Source organism: Ricinus communis, chromosome 7 (assembly GCF_019578655.1).
Source record: "Ricinus communis isolate WT05 ecotype wild-type chromosome 7, ASM1957865v1, whole genome shotgun sequence".
Lineage (NCBI taxonomy): Eukaryota > Viridiplantae > Streptophyta > Magnoliopsida > Malpighiales > Euphorbiaceae > Ricinus > Ricinus communis.
The window spans coordinates 29,190,590-29,206,935 of NC_063262.1; the positions used below are offsets into that span (position 1 = coordinate 29,190,590).

Sequence of the window (16,346 nt, forward strand, 5' to 3'; positions counted from 1 at the left end):
TAGTTAATTTTGCATTTCATTTAATAAGTATCTGAATTTAACTTTGTGATTTAAAAAATACATTGGAAATATAAAATATGCATTTTTCAGGTGTGAATATGCATGCATTCACTCCACATATTTGGACCCTATTAGCATTTGTATTTCCCTCTGCCATATTAACAGTCATTTGACACCTTTCTTCACAATGTCAGTACAAGTTATTCATACTAATCCTCAGCCATGCTGCCGGACGTCAACGGTTTAAACCTTTTGACATCTCCTCTTTTATAAGCTTTATCCTGTACCAAGAATAATTTATTACATTCCTGCGACTTATATATATAATCCTAATAACACCTATCTAGTTTTCTGTGTGTATTCATGTTTCATTTTCTTTCACAGATGCTAAATTCACATTCAGCAACCATAGAATCTTTTTCCTCTTCTTTTCTTTTTTTGGCCTTTTCTTCTCCCTCCAAGGTGTCTTCCCAGTTCTATCAGTGTCCAGATAACCAACTCTTTCAGCTGCTATCCTCCTCTATGCTTTTCCTTCCTCAGCTGCATCATCTTCTTCTTCCATTTGACTGCCCAATTTCACAATATCTTCCACAAGAATTTTTCCTTCTGTTCAAAAACAAAGTAGAGCAACAGCTAAGTGAAATCCGGAGCATAACTAACTTAAGAACAGGACACGACGCATTCAAAGAAACACCTATTCAAGCAAAATTATCTTTCCATGAATTCTACATCATGACAAGAAATAAGTCCTTAATACATTCTTAAGTTCTTCAAAGGGGATTCAAAAAGGCTCTATGACTATCTCTTGGTGGTTACCAAAGGCACCGGCAGATTAGGTTTAGCTCTCTATGATGTAATATTCTTTCACGACATTGCTCAAAATGTTCTCAGATGCATTTGACTTCAAAAACTATCCCCGCAAATGCATGACCAAATTATGTACTGAATAACATGGCTTATTTCCCTAGGGGTCTGATCATGATCACCCCTCTTCTATAACTCCACCAGCAGCAGTTTAAGAAAGTCCATATATTCAAATGAAAGGCCAGAGCATGAAATGCAAAATTGCAAGGAATTTGTCACTGACCTCTATCTTTGGCAAGGTTACTTATAAGTTCTTGGATACCTTCCTTGTCCAAGTGGTCCTTGAGGTACATAGCAGCAGATGCAACCTCCTCAGGGGTCACTTTGCCATCATAATCCCTAGCATCATAATTGAAAAAAGAAAAAAAAGTAAATCTACTTGAGAAGCCCAACTGTGTTCAGGTCATAAAACCCAAATTTGTGGATATACGTGTACAATTAGAATCATGTCCAATTCGTATTTCAAAACTCTTGAAGTAGTAAGCCATCTCGACTTTTATAATGACAAGAATAGAATTTCAAGTTTACTGTCAATAGAATTTTTATGTACTGGTCTAATATTATGTCCAGGTGCATGCACCATGAAAAATTCACATTTTGGCTTCTGCAGCAATTTCTACCATTCATCAAATACAATTTCCAAGGAACAATAAACAAACCTATCAAGCAAGCGCCATCGATCTCCAATTTTGGCATCCACATCATCAATTTCTTTTTCAAGCTTTTGGAGCATAGCATCAACCTGAAATAAGTATGAAACATAGGAATAACATAACAGTTTTGAACTGAATGCATTACAATTTACAATCCAAAAAATGGAGATAGAAAACAAGGAGATGGCTAATGAATTGAAAATGCAGCTAATAGAACCATAAGTTTCTTAGAATTTCCTTACTCTTTCAATCAGTGCTGACGAAACCTTGTTACCCATGGCAGTTTCAGCAGCTTGGTCACTTTCCTCTCTGGCAGCTCTGTATGCCTTCTTAGCTTCTTCCTCATTTTCTGTACCTTCTTTGTCCACCATATTGTTGTACAGGTCTATCTGGAAAAGAACAATACACAGCCGGGAACTAAGAGTGAAGATACAGGAAATGTAATTTGACTTTAACATGGGGACCCAAATAATTAAAAATTGAACCAACATCAAGATATTCACTGAGCAGTAGCATATATCAAGAGCCACAAAAAATAATATGTAAAGTACCACTCAATCGGTCATAAAGATGACTCCACTAATAACCGCTAATAACAATATGAACTAAAGAAGTTTACTCTAGAGAATAGCTTGCACCAAAAAGAGAAATCAGCAAAAAGATTAAGATGTCACATCTCCAGACACTTCTTCACAGCATTTATTAGATCTCGCAGATACAGCATAACACATTAAACATGTGTAACTAGCTGGGGCCCACTGCAAGGGTTTGAAGATGGATGGAGCCCCATAGATCCTATATCTATTTACATGAAGAAGAAATCTTGTAACGACCTAAGAAATTTGCAAATTGATTACGGACGGTGCTAGATCCAAAAGATGAGAGGGAAAAAAAAGGAAAAGCAAAAAGGCTCTTACAGATAAAACATCACACAACCAAATATATTAAGATGGCAGAAACAGCTTAAGTAATCAAGCTTTCTCATGAGATATGCATCTTGAATTGGTCAGAAATTATGATTACAATGACTCTGATCAATGAATTAGAATAGGTTTTAAGCAAAAGGGAAAATGGAGAGATACTGCCACATCTAGCAAGCATGTAACTGAAGTTTGTTGAAACATTGAAGAGAAAAAGGAAGAGATCAAGTTCAATACAGTTTAAGCACTTGAAGACAAATTGCGCATCAGAGAACAAATTAATTATCCTACCTCCTTCTTAACAAGTTTCAGGAATTCTTCACGCTCTCTACTTACTGACTGAAATAGGTAGAAGAAAGCAAGTAAAGAGTCAGAATAGATTCAGTTAAATTAGAAAAATATATAACAAAAATATGTTTCTGGTCCTTACAGATGCGGAAGCTAAAACAGCTAAAGCACGACTGAGCTCACAAAGTTGTTCATGTTTCTCCAATGTTTTTGCTCTTGCCTGTTCTTGTGCTTCTCTAGCTGTTGGAATGGTCATCTCTTCCAAAGCAACATCCTTTTGGCTACCAACAGATTCCTTCATCTTGGCCTGCTTCTCCTCTTCTTCCTCTTCCTCCTCCTAAATATTAATTTATTCAGCACGACCAATCAGAAAATGCAGCATTCAAATATCACATACTAAACTGCTAGCAACACATAACATAGAAACCTCATGATCAGTGTATACAGTGCATGAAATAATTAGAAATGATGCTCTCCGCAGAGAATAATGAAGATAAGGGGGACAACTTGGCCGTGGTAAAAGTCATGGTTTGAAACTTCAACTGCAACTTAGAGATCTCAGAGCAAGATTTGATAAAACGTGACTTTTAAGGATAGTACTGTTTGCAACTACCCTTCCCAAATCCTAATTCAGAAAGATCATAGTGAATAATGGCATTTTTCAATAGAAATGTATAACAAGATATGCTCTTCAAAGAATGAAGTTTAAAATCCTCTAAGCAAATAAAGAGCAATTATAGGATAATGATCAAAGCTATCGGGTGGGAGAGAAGACAGGCAAATGTATGAGGCATTGATTGAACTCATTTAGCATAAGGCCAATATGAAAAATGAAATCTATTAGTGCCTGCCTATACAAACACAGAGACAGAGATTATGCATATCTATATCAACTCCAAGAAGCCCCAGAGCATGGAAAATAATATTTCATGTATTTTAAGTTTCGGGGAAGCGAATGTAAGGAAAATGATCAAGTAATATCAACCTTGATTAGCTCTTCCTGCATTTCTAAGAACTCCAACTTTCTTCTCCTTTCTGAAACTGAGTCTTCAGATGGCAAGGCTGTAACTCCAACAGTATCCACAACTTCATCGGGAAGAGATGAAAGTGTAGCCTGAACAGCTTCCTCTGGCTTAACTTTTCCAGAAACAGAGAAGGCTCTGCAGAGTATGAACAAAAATAAAAAGTTTAGATGTGCTCCCATGTCTTGTGATGAAAATGAGCATGTGCAGTCTTAATTTACCTAGACAGAATCAACAGAGATGATGGAACAGAATGGTTCAGGGACAAATCCAGCCAATCACGCAGCTGCACAGACAAATTCTCATTTACATGCCAGGACAACAATGAAGTCCTTCAGCCCATAATGCAAAATTTTGAAATACAACAATAACAGGAAAAAAATTAAAGTTTGCTTTCTTTGGGCATGGCATCTAAAAAAACCTTAAATTATGGTATTCACTTCCAAAATCTATATGTGATGTAATTCACTTATAGAAGTCTTGTGAAAATCTTTCATAGTTGGCACCTTCACTGCATGTAAAAGGGAAATACCTTTGACCAGCTTGGCTAGTACTGTCAAGAATGTTTATGGGAAAGGCAAGGTCAACATCAAAGTGCAACTTGTTAGCGGTAGGAATTTATTATAAGGCCACTGCATGATTTCAGAAATTCCATACCCAGATAGGTGAAGGAGAAGTAAGAAGGAAAACAAGGAATTCCAAACAGGTACTGAAGTAAGCAAGAAAGCCCTATTCTAGAATAATATTTGGAACAAGATATCAAACTGTTGTAGAAAGCTTGGCTTACCAGCTGGAAATTTATCTTGTCAGAATTTCTTAACGCTGGCATATAAAGGAGTATGCTCATGGACATATTACTTTGAAAACCAGGTTTTTAAACTTGGCCCTTCTTCTCTGACACAACTTTGTAATTATACTTAATGTGTCTTTTTCATGTGCAGAAGTCAAGTTCTTTGGATAAGCTGAGAAGGTACAAAATAAAAGAATTAAGTACTTAAAAGCACTAGCCTGTAGCCGCATTTCCTCAACTGAAAGTAATCCAAGCAAGCCTCGTTCTCTACAAGCTTGACGAAGCTCAGTTTCTGAAAGCGACTCAACACCCTCAGCTTGAATCATCTTATCATCATTTTTAATCCTGCCAAAACAATTTAATTTCATGGTGTTAATTTGTCTCCTCTAATGTGGCACCTCCTGAAGCCTACATATAAAATAAATTAAAAAACTAAAAAATTTAGACTTGTTAAAAGTTTCAATGTTGACTCTCCAATTTAACATGAACAACCAGATTTGCTTCAAACAATAGAAATTGTAAAATTCTTGTGTATACCATCATTAAAAAATTTAAATCATTTAGGAAATGCCATGTCTATTTGTAATATAGATTCGTTGAGCGCAATTGATATTCTGGTATCCTGGACATTTCACACCATTTGTTTGAGATAAAACTGGAATTAACTCCACATGCAAGAAAAGTGTTGACAGATACACTCCTCGTGTTTATTTTGTTTCACATGCAAAGGGAAATCCTTGCATTCATAGGATAAGGGGAGAATAGCTTGTTCATTCTTCAAGCATGTTACTTTACACTTGTTTTTAAGATACAAAGTTGGTATCCATCATCCACTTGTTTTATGTTGTTGCCTGTAACTTGGCATTTTCAGCAATATAGAGAAATAATTGAAAAGATAAATGAAATAAGACATTAAACTGCATGTGATTTTGATAAACAAATGGAGACAGCTAAAGAGGAGAAAAATGTAAACATTTCATACTTATAACAAAATTAAAACCATATGATGCAATCATGCCAAGAATTTCCATTAGCTCTAAACCAGATAATTGGAATTTTCCAATAATCTTTAAGAAATAAATTCAAGTAAGCCCATTCGAAAAGAGATTCAGTTACAATATAATTTAGAGAAATTCATCTTACTCTTGCAGTCTTCTCCGAAGCATATAACGCAAATATGCATCTGTTCCATATGGACTTATACCCATATACTTGCACATGTTTACAAGTCGAGGCCTGATTTTACAATCATATCATGTAAACTAATTAAACAAGGGCCAAGATACTCGAAATAAAGGAGTCCACGTAAAGGGCAAATATACTTTCCACAATACAGAAGTGACAACAGAAAAACCTGCTGATGTTATCCAAAGTAAGCTCATCGTTGAATAACTTGGCAAAGCCTAAAATTTCTTCATTGGCAACGCGTGCACCTGTTCTAACCTGTTTAAAATGCAGAATATAACCTAACATTAACTTTGGTCATTGTGAGAATTTCCCAGTGTTTGGGGGACAGAAATCCATAAGAAAATTAACCTTGTTCATGAATTCATCAAGATCTTCAGCCGTTTGCTTAGTTTCTCCACTTCGTGAGTTCTGGATTTCTTTTGCCATTTCTTTAACAGTGTCTTGTAGAAACTTGGCATATTCTATTCTGGCATTTAGCTTCCTTTTCAGTGCCTCCTACAAGTTATGAATTTACATGAGACCAACATTCTTCTTCAATAAGGAACTGTCCACAAACCCAGATATGTTTTTCTATTCCTAGAATACCCTGTATATGTATATACATATATCTGCACTACTGATTTGTACCATAATGTTCTCAAATTGCAAGCATAGCATCTCAAGTTCCTTGACAACTTAAAAACCTAAATGAGAGATTAGATAACATTTAAGAAGGATATTTGTCAGAATATTGGACAATTATTCTCTACTTCACTTCACATGTCAATAGAGTTGAGGCAAACCTGCAGCGGGCATTCATAGTTATTAAGACCAAAAAGAAAAAGGAGGTCTGCCTTCGAAAAGATTTTATCTATTATCTTCGCATAATTCTATAGCTGAGTGTTCCAACTCCATGTTTATGAACAAAAAGCTATACATAGAGTAACAAACTATAAAGATTTGATTAATTTTTCTTATAAGGAAAAGAAAAACTATAAATGATGGATCACCAACTCTCCTCCAAAGTCATTGATTGATATTGAATTCAATAGGACAGCACAGCTTAAAATAGAAATGCTACCTGTTCTTTCATTCTGTCCTGGAAGGTTGATGGCAACATGTTTGGAAATAATTTAAGAAATACAGGAAGTAGGAACTCCATGAATGGAACTATGATAAAAACTGCAAAAGGAACTAGCCTAAAAATATCAGCAGTGGTACGCATGAGCTGTTGCCTTTCCCTTCTAGAAAGACCCTTCCCGCTGGCAAGTTTCACCAGTAACCTCGAGCTTATTCTAACATCAGCCCATAGTAGCTTTGTACCCAACCAATAGTGTTGCATCGTAGACTTAAACTCATCCTTCCAATGACGCAGCTTCTTAGCCCAGTCTTCCCTAAGGAAAGAATAAAATGGTGAAATAAGTAATAGATTAATTGATTCAGCTCAAAGTGACGATGAATAAAATTTTAACCTGCTCATTGAAGCAATAGCTCTCAAAGCAGGGCCAATACCCAGAAGCACAGCCCACATTCTCTGGATAACTGATTTAGAACTTTTTTGTGATTCTTGCACCTGCTTAGCCTTTGCCTTGGCTTTAACCTCAGTCAAATCTTCAACAGCTTCATCACACTCTTCCGCTGAAGCTTCCTTCATCTTCTTAGTAGCCTGCTTTTCATTTCTGTCATTACCACTGCGAAATTCAGGTTGACCAGCTGTGGCAGTGGATGAAAACCGAACAGAGTGTGAAAACCACCTAATTCCCAAAGAAGAAGAATCAAAACCTGGACTTCCAATTTGACGAGCTAAAGTCGAGATTCCAAAAGAGTTGTGCCTAAGAAAATCTGCTGCTAAAAGACCTAAATTTCCATCCCTGACAACTGAGGATGAAAATCTACAATCAGTATCTCCAGATGGATGGCAGTCAACCCATCTTGATCCTTCCGAGAAACTTGGTTGGGATAGCTGCCCATGCTTGAAACTGGAAAAACTAGGAATCAAGCATGTTGGTTGATTAAGGGAACTAAAGAGGGATCTCTTCCTCCGCAAGAGTGCTCTGGAAGCCATTATTCTAATAAATTTCGGTCTCTAAACAGAAATGAGGGGCGACATATGTGGCGAAAATTAGCCAGGCTCTGAAAATGGTAAAATCAAAAATCAAAAGCACAAACTTTAGTCAGTAACAAAAGAAACAATAATTTTCCAATTACGCATTCTAAATTGTTTATGTATTAAAAGAAAAGGGAAAAGATTTTTCTTGGAATCCAAAAACAAAAAAAAAAAGAAAGAAAGAAAGAAAGAAAGAAATTGAATTGAAATAATATCTAAAAGAATCCAGGAGATCCAAATATAGATATTTAAAAGGGGAAATGTAGGGAGAAAGTGGTGGTGGTAAGGACGGAGAGAAGTTGATCCCAGAAATGAATGTGTAGAAACCCCGTCTTTTTAAGTTGAAAGCAATCAGATTGATATGTAATGTAAAATGCAAAACAGCAAGGCATTGAATGGAGAGAATAAAGAAAAAAAAAAAAAGGAAAAGAGGAGGAGTAGAGAAAGATTACGAAGCAGCGATATATGAATTGTTTGGAAAAAGAAATGAAAAACTTACCCTTTGAAAACTCCAATCTAATACAATAAGATTTCGAAGGACATAAACACATTCAAACAAAGAGTCGCACAGAGAGAGAGAGGGGGTAACCGAGCCACGCACAAAATAACAGAGAGAGGAAGAAGAAGCTGGGGCGAGCAAATGGAAAGTTCTTCACTTTATCCATTCATAACTCTGTCCTTTGATACTACTAGTGGAATGGAGAGGCGGGCGGGGTTGGAATTAGTCAGTCAGACACACAGACGCTACATTAGTCTTGGTGGCACCATTTCAGAATTTTCTTTCTTTTTTCTAATTCTTCTTCTGATTTTGTGCACTTATTTTTAGTTTTTTTTTTTCCGGCGTCTGCTCTGATCTGCTCGATTAGCTAATTTCCTATGTACATATACGATCATATTTAGCAACATTATGTTTCTGCATAAAACCTCAATTTTCTGAGCTCAATGTAACTTTATTTCAATATCATACAAAATTAATTCTTTCTAAATCACAACTGTTTAAAATTCTATTTTGAAATGTATAATTTATTATTCAAATATCAAATATTATCTAATAAATAATAGCTTGCATGCATAAACAAATTTTTTAATTAAATTAGTTAATCACATCCATCCATGAAACTACTTAAATATGTCAATCAAGTAATTGTAAGATTTATTCTCTTTTAATTGATAAAAAAAAAAAAAGAGTAATCGTAAGATTTATAACGCTGAAGATGGTGCAAGCTTGCTAAATAAAAGTATATATTATTAAGTGCAATTTAAAAAAAAAAAAAAAAAAGATTGTTCTCAATGGTGACCCTCCAATCCCTGCGATTATGACATGATTTTATGTTGACTAGCATACAATCAAAAAAGGAAATGGTTTTTATATAAATAAATGTTAATGCAAGTGCAAGTGAGATGCTGATGTAGAAGCAAGAACTACAGTGGAGCATGTTCATCATTACTTGAAAACCCAAAAAAGAAAAACGGTTTATAAAAGATGGCGATTAACATAAAAGATTTAAAGGATAAATAAGAGTTTTTGAAGAAAGAAGAGTCCATCTGACATGAATTCCTCGTGGGCGAGTCTTACCCAAAAGAAAACGTGGATGTGGGGTTTGTCGAAAAGCAATTTATCCTCCTTATTTACTATTTTCTTACGGACTGAATGAACCAGGATTACTTACTGTTTTCTCACCCCCAAAAATTAAAGCAAAACGCAAATGGCTGCAGCCACCGTCTCATCTCACTTCACTCCCCGTAAATGTTTCACTGTTCGTTTCAGTAATAGGAGCTGCAGCTGCTCCGCTCCTTCTTTACCTTTTCTACATCCCCCCACTTTGAGGACTAATGCGGTGGTTAAGCTTTCTGCTTCCAAAGACAATGCTAATGCTGTTACCCACTCTGTGCCTCACTCTAAGTTACTCTCTTTCAACTTCTCTCGTTTCTTCTGCTTCTTCTTTTGCTCGGTTATTTATTATGGTTGCATTGGGAAAACGATTGTGCTTTTTTCCTACTATCGTATTCAATTTCTTTTATGCTTTTTATTGACTTGGATGATGAATACTTCCATGTGCTTTAATACCTTTCCGGCTTTCCCAATGTCTCTCTGTCTATTACTAATTTTTGCAGTCTTCAGAGCCAGTGGGATGGACGAAGTAGCTAGTTTTCCAGCCTTCTCCTTTTTGGGAGGGCGAGCTATTTTCATCACGTTGGTTCACTGTTTCAACTTCCCACAAGGAATCTTTATACTGACTTCACAAATTAATTCTTTCAGGGTGCAAACGCACACCATTTCGGTTTTTGTTGGCGATGAAAGTGGAATAATAAACCGGATTGCCGGCGTTTTTGCTAGAAGAGGATTTAACATTGAGTCCCTTGCCGTTTGTCTGAACGAAGACAAGGCTCTCTTTACTATAGTTGTCCGTGGAACTGACAATGTCTTGAGACAAGTAGTAGAGCAGCTTAACAAGCTTGTCAGTGTCATAAAGGTTAATAACCATCCGTGATACTCCCTATTCTTTCTGTTTTTGCAGCATGACCAACTTGAATTTGATCAGCAATCAGATGGCATTTCATTAAACCTTGAAAATATTTTAGATTTTCATTAGTCTGTGGGCCATAGAATTGATAAGTCTTGCAAACTTTCTAAGCTAATAATGCCCACCGTGATATGTAAGCATAAGCACGAATAAACAAACTGTTTTCTTGTCCTTGAAAAGATTTGTTTCAATTTAGTTTTCTGGAAACAGTTACCTTATTGCAGCAGCTTTGGATAGTTAAGCAAACATAAAAGAGAGTTTACAAAATTTTGTTTGCTTGTACCCTGCCGTTACTCTGCCCTTTGTGGATGTTTCAACTTTCCTAGCATGAGCACGGACATTGTGGAGCAGTTGTTTCTTATTCTTTGTTCTCAAGTTCATTATCTATTATTATTAATTTGTGTGGATCCATCAGGTGGAAGATATCTCAAGAGAACCACAAGTAGAACGTGAACTTATGCTCATCAAACTTAATGCAGATCCAATGACCCGCCATGAGGTAATGATATAGTAATTTGTTTGTTCTTCTGTAGAAAAAACCAATCACCTGGACTAGTTTAGGATAAGCTGTTCAAATATCCCTCATGGAAAATTGGCGCATCAACCTACAAATTTCTTGCAAGAATATTGGGCAACTCAGATAATATGTAATGGGCGCTTCTCTTGGTGTTTCTGCCTTCAAGTACCTGACCCTTTTCTAACTGGCTTTAAACTTCAGATCATGTGGCTAGTGGACATCTTCAGAGCAAAAGTTGTGGATATCTCAGAGCATACATTAACTATTGAGGTGACTTTAATTAGATCCACTACATATATAGACTTATTTTCAGGGATTCTGAACTCTATTCATCCAGATACTTGTATATGCTACAATCCGTCTCGGTGCTGTGATTGCTGATGGTCTGTTTATGCTACCCTTTTTGGATGTCTCAGGTCACTGGAGACCCTGGCAAGATGGCTGCTGTCCTGAGGAACTTGAGCAAGTTCAGAATCAAAGAACTTAGTAGAACTGGAAAGGTATAATTTCCGTCGCTAAGAATGGAACATGTGTACATGCAGGTTTCAATTTTCACCTTTGACTGTCTCGCTGGTAATGTGGCGGTTCAACATGAAGTCTACATTGACTTCCAACCCCTAAAACATCTTATCCCATTACTTCTGAAAAGACAGGAATGCACAGACAAATATAAAATGGGATAATTATAACCTATGGAGTAGGTATTCTAGGAGATCACAAGATATCTCCTCTCCTGTCCTCATTGATTGAGGCATTAACAACATAACAGAATTTACCTAACATGGTGCTTTTTATTCATAATCTTATATGAATCATCAAGAACCTGGATTGGCCTCTGTTGCATTGCTCAGCAGAAGGGAATATTATAACATTTTCCTGTCGTTCTTATTCAATTAAAAAAAAAAAGCATGGCCAAATGTGAGGAAGCATACATGAGTTGCATCTGGGGCAAAAAGAAAAAACTGAAATCGAAAAGAACATAGCAAGGAAGGTCTGTTCTTTATGTCAGTGACAGTGAGGTTATTTCACATGTTGTAGTATTTAAACCAAGATTTTTTTTTTCTTTACTAATAGTAATGATAGTAATGAAATTTGGATTTGCATTAACTATAGATTGCTCTGAGACGGGAAAGGATGGGTGAGACGGCTCCATTTTGGAGATTTTCTGCAGCTTCCTATCCTGACCTTGAAAGAATGCAGCCTGGTAATGCTCTTTTCAGTAATCCTGTGAAAGAGAATTCAAGTGGATCACTTAATGGCAGCACCGTTTCTTCCTCAAAGGTATACACTTCATAATTCTAGTACCAGGGTAAATACTATACGGTCATTTAAACCTTTTGAACCAGTATTATATCAGTATCCCTTTTCTATTTTACATGCCTGAATAGGTTCCCACTTCTAAGTTGATTGTGTTTTACTGACGTTAAAGCATTTTTTAATATTTAATATGATTTACATTCGCCAAAATAATTGTTGTTTGTTAAGGAGATAATTCAACTTTTATCTATTCCTTGATAGTGTCCTATGATGGTTGTGCTTTGGGTTGCATGTTAAATTACCCTAAGTAACATTCATATATGAAGTTGCAGAACTAGGTCTCCCAATTTTTATGGTAGGAGGGAGAAGATAAAGAAATTGTCTGTAAGAATAAGAAACTGTCCGTAGGATATTTTGTCTTTCTGATTCATGTATCCAAGTTTTGTCCTTTTTATCTTAGAACAGAACTTATATCCTGTTCTGAATAGTATATAATTGGTCGATCACATTTTACTGTACATATATCATTTACATTGCTGAATCTAAAACCATAATTGTTTTAGATTTCTCTTTTCAGCTTCTGTAGGCTGTGATTTTTATATCAAACATTGGTACAATTTCATTGAATTGGGGTTACTCTTTTATTTATTTGCTTCTACTTTTCAATTGAAGGGTGATGTATATCCCGTGGAAGATGACTTCTCAGTGAATCAAGTCCTTGATGCTCATTGGGGTGTTCTTTATGATGAAGATGTAAGGCACTGAAACCTTGAAAGCTCCATACGTGTTTATTGTTTGTTAGACATACCATCTAGGTTAGCAATCTGTTTCATTGAAGAATAAAAATATTATTACATGCAAGGTCTACAATCACACAAATATATATATATATATATATATATGCTGATTGTCAAAATGTTCTACTAACATCAGGTGTGATCTTTGCCGTCAAGATTTTGATGTTATGCAATTGTTTCTCTTTCAGTTAATGGTAAATATTCTCGACAATTAGCACTACCTCCTAGTTTGAATGGTTCGAAAGTGAGGCCATGCATGAGTGTCAGATCTAGTGGAAGTTTATAGTGCATATGCTGCAGTCCAAGTGATTGTCACTGTGTCATAAGATTTGTGCATTAACATTTACTTGGTCTGATATTTAAAATTAGGAACTTGTTGGCTTTGTTGACTAGTATTGTGTTCTGGGAGAAGCGATTTTAATACTTGCTTGATCTATGATAAGTGGTGTAGGCAGTATTATCAGTTTTCCCTATCATAGTAGTTGCCTTACTTTTCATTCCATATGTACTGCACTTTCTTTGTTGATTTAAAATTTCAGTCAACTGGATTTTGGTCACATACATTATCGATGCTTGTGAACGATTCTCCTGGTGTTCTCAACATGATCACTGGGGTTATATCTCGGAGGGGTTATAACATTCAGGTCAGTGTAGTTTGTGTTCCCCTTTCTTTTTCAAACAAATCTTTACTTGCTTGTTGTCATCGCTGTTATTTCTTTTTTCTGTCTTCAATTCCTTAGAGTCTTGCTGTGGGCTCTGCTGAAAGAGAGGGACTTTCTCGTATTACAACTGTGATTCCTGGAACCAATGAGTCAATTGGCAAGTTGGTTCTGCAGCTGCACAAGTTGATAGATATGCACGAGGTAAACATCAGCGAGTTTTAACATGTTATGATAAAAATCTTGAAACTTTAGAGCGTTTAATCAAGCAACTATGTGAGCTCAAAATACAAAAGGTGAAAACAAAAAATGAAGAGCTAAAAAGGGAGAAACAAATTGCCTGGACTTTGTATTATATTAAACTTGTAACTGTTCTCGTATGAGACAATTAAGGTATTTTGTTCAATTACATTGTTGCACCAAACTTCAGTTGATCCAAACTAGAAGCTGAAGCAATCGTATCATTGTAAAGTGTCATAGGATGAGATAGCCTCTGGGCACTATTGTTGTCACTTGACCAAAAATTAGATAGCTTCGATGTATCTTATGAACAAAATTTCACTACATCCTTAAACTATTTTTCAGCTGCTATTTGGGAATGCTGCTTTTCCTTAGTCCTAACAGATGTTTTGCTAGACTTATTTACTGGTAAACAATATGAAGCTTGATGGAAAAAGGTAGGACTTCTTTTTGGCAGATCTCTAACATAGTGTTGATGAATGGACTCTTACCCCTGTTAGATTTTGAAAATAGCATGGTTTTCATGGTTATCATAGATTTATTGGTAAACTTACAATCTAATCCAGCAAATGGATGACAAGAAAAGGCTGGTGGTTCATCAGGTACGCGATATTACACACGTGCCATTTGCAGAACGAGAACTGATGCTGATTAAAATAGCTGTTAACACTGCTGCTAGGAGAGATGTCCTGGATATTGCTAGCATATTTCGAGCCAAAGCTGTTGATGTGTCTGATCACACAATTACCCTTGAGGTGATCCTCCTTTATATACCAATCTTATATTAAGCCTATTTTTCTAAAACTTCCATTGGCAGTTCATACCTTCTAAAACACTCCATTTATTTTTTATTATGGTCAAGAAAATGCAAATCTTTATAAATAATTGTCCCGAACCAGGCAATCCTGCCTGATTTCCAGATTGGGGGAAATAAGCAACAAACCAAAAAGCCTAAAATGTTCAAGTAGCAGGTTAATGTTGATCAGGGCTTCTCTTTATATGTTTATGTACGAGGTTTCACGGAAAAACAAGATTCGGATGTAATTCTTGTATGATTATGTATCTATTTGTCCCTTGTCATTTTTTAGTAAGTTCAAGTGTTCATCATTTAGTTGTTGAGGTCTGTTTCCCTTTAAGTGGTGGAGGTCTAGGGATAGAGGAAAAATCTGTTTTTGGCACATGCATATGATGTAAGGAGGGGTTACGAGGTTTGCTTCTTTAAGTTTCTAACTATTGATGAAAGAATCAATTGGATATTCGACACTAGTATGATTGCAGTATACCTTGTTATTCTGATATTAATCTAGGACCTGAATCAATTGCGGTGATCAAAGTGAAAATTACTCGGGTGTGGGACCTTATGATACTAAGTATCACTTACTCGGCTAGAGCTCTATTTTACTGTTGAACACATGTTTCAGTTATTGCTTCCCAATATTGTAGCATTGTTGACCATCAAGCTATTTGTTTCCATTCCAGCTTACAGGTGATCTAAACAAAATGGCTGCCCTGCAGACAGTATTAGAGCCATATGGGATTTGTGAGGTCTGTCCTCTTATTCTTATTTGCTTTGCTGTACCATTTGGTGCTCCCATCTGTAGTGGTTTGTTTATCTCTGTTAGAAGCATGGTTTACTAACTGTGTTCTCTTATTTTGCTCCTACATTATGTGTCGATTGTACTTAGCTGGTAGATGCCTTTGCATGATGTGAAGTGTATCGTTTATTTATTTATTTAACATCGTTTATTTTTCTGTACTTGAAGGTGGCACGGACTGGAAGGGTGGCATTGGTACGAGAATCGGGTGTGGATTCCACATACCTCCGCGGATATCCACTTCCGCTGTAATATTTGAGATAATTACTTGTTAGTATTAGTAGCTTGTATTCAATGTGGACCATCTGAAGTAGGGTTTTCTTTGCCCATTCGCTTAATTGGTCTTTTTCTGCTTTCCATTCCCTCAGACAAGTCAAGTTTCCCACGTTTCTGTCATGAGTCTTGAAGCTGAGCTGCATGCATATCATAGAATTGGTGATTTACATTGAAGACAGTTAAAAAAGTTTTAAGCATTGTTCTTTGCGTCGGTGAATATATAAGAAATGTTTCTTCTGCCGAAAGGTTTAGGACGAACAGGGCCAATTCTATAACTGACCAGTGTGTGTACTGTGCTGTGACCTGAGTTTCCCAAGGGCTTGGTCATAAATGTAGGACGAACAGGGTTAATTCTCTCATGAAAAGAATTATAGACTATTATTTCAACCAAAACCATAATAATATGGAACTTATCTTGAGACTAATGCTGACGCCACTGCCATAGCCTAACCAGATATCAAGCCCTTTGTGATATTAGTTCAACAATGGCAATGGCAGCTGTATTGGACTCGCACCACCTCAGAACTCTCTGTTGAGTCTTTTCTCTTCTTAAGCTATAAGAGGTACTTATGTGCAATATTATTTGCCTTCAACAATATTTAATGAAGTTCACAGAAGTATTGGCTTTCATCTTCATTTGCAGGCCTCACATATTTATGTGTATATTGG

At 36.2% G+C, this 16,346-nt stretch overlaps 2 protein-coding genes across 5 annotated transcripts; one reads left to right on the top strand and one right to left on the bottom strand.

Annotated features, from left to right (window-relative positions):
* Window positions 1-120: 120 nt before the first annotated feature.
* On the bottom strand, window positions 121-8,728 carry LOC8263451 (mitochondrial proton/calcium exchanger protein). Its single transcript, XM_002514727.4, has 15 exons — window positions 8,311-8,728; window positions 7,177-7,837; window positions 6,786-7,098; window positions 6,074-6,220; window positions 5,892-5,980; window positions 5,681-5,773; window positions 4,756-4,882; window positions 3,969-4,033; window positions 3,711-3,885; window positions 2,868-3,062; window positions 2,729-2,776; window positions 1,760-1,906; window positions 1,524-1,606; window positions 1,088-1,203; window positions 121-606 (listed from the first exon to the last, which is right to left on the bottom strand). The coding sequence occupies exons 2-15, from the start codon at window positions 7,767-7,769 to the stop codon at window positions 521-523; spliced, it is 2,277 nt and encodes a 758-aa protein (XP_002514773.1). The 5' UTR covers window positions 7,770-7,837; window positions 8,311-8,728; the 3' UTR covers window positions 121-520.
* A 487-nt stretch (window positions 8,729-9,215) lies between these two features.
* LOC8263450 (acetolactate synthase small subunit 1, chloroplastic) lies at window positions 9,216-15,882 on the top strand. 4 transcript variants are annotated; one of them, XM_048377250.1, is made up of 12 exons: window positions 9,217-9,714; window positions 10,072-10,285; window positions 10,752-10,835; window positions 11,055-11,123; window positions 11,270-11,353; window positions 11,967-12,134; window positions 12,783-12,863; window positions 13,447-13,551; window positions 13,648-13,770; window positions 14,373-14,561; window positions 15,286-15,351; window positions 15,570-15,882. In XM_048377250.1, exons 1-12 carry the CDS (start codon window positions 9,518-9,520, stop codon window positions 15,651-15,653), a joined length of 1,464 nt encoding a protein of 487 aa, XP_048233207.1. In that variant the 5' UTR covers window positions 9,217-9,517; the 3' UTR covers window positions 15,654-15,882. The 4 variants fall into 4 exon arrangements, 3 of the variants coding, with proteins under 3 accessions (XP_025012423.1, XP_048233207.1, XP_015572289.1); XM_015716803.3 differs by having other exon boundaries at window positions 9,227-9,714; window positions 14,409-14,561; XR_007216762.1 differs by lacking the exons at window positions 15,286-15,351; window positions 15,570-15,882 and adding an exon at window positions 14,152-14,243 and having other exon boundaries at window positions 9,216-9,714; window positions 14,409-14,545.
* Window positions 15,883-16,346: the final 464 nt, after the last annotated feature.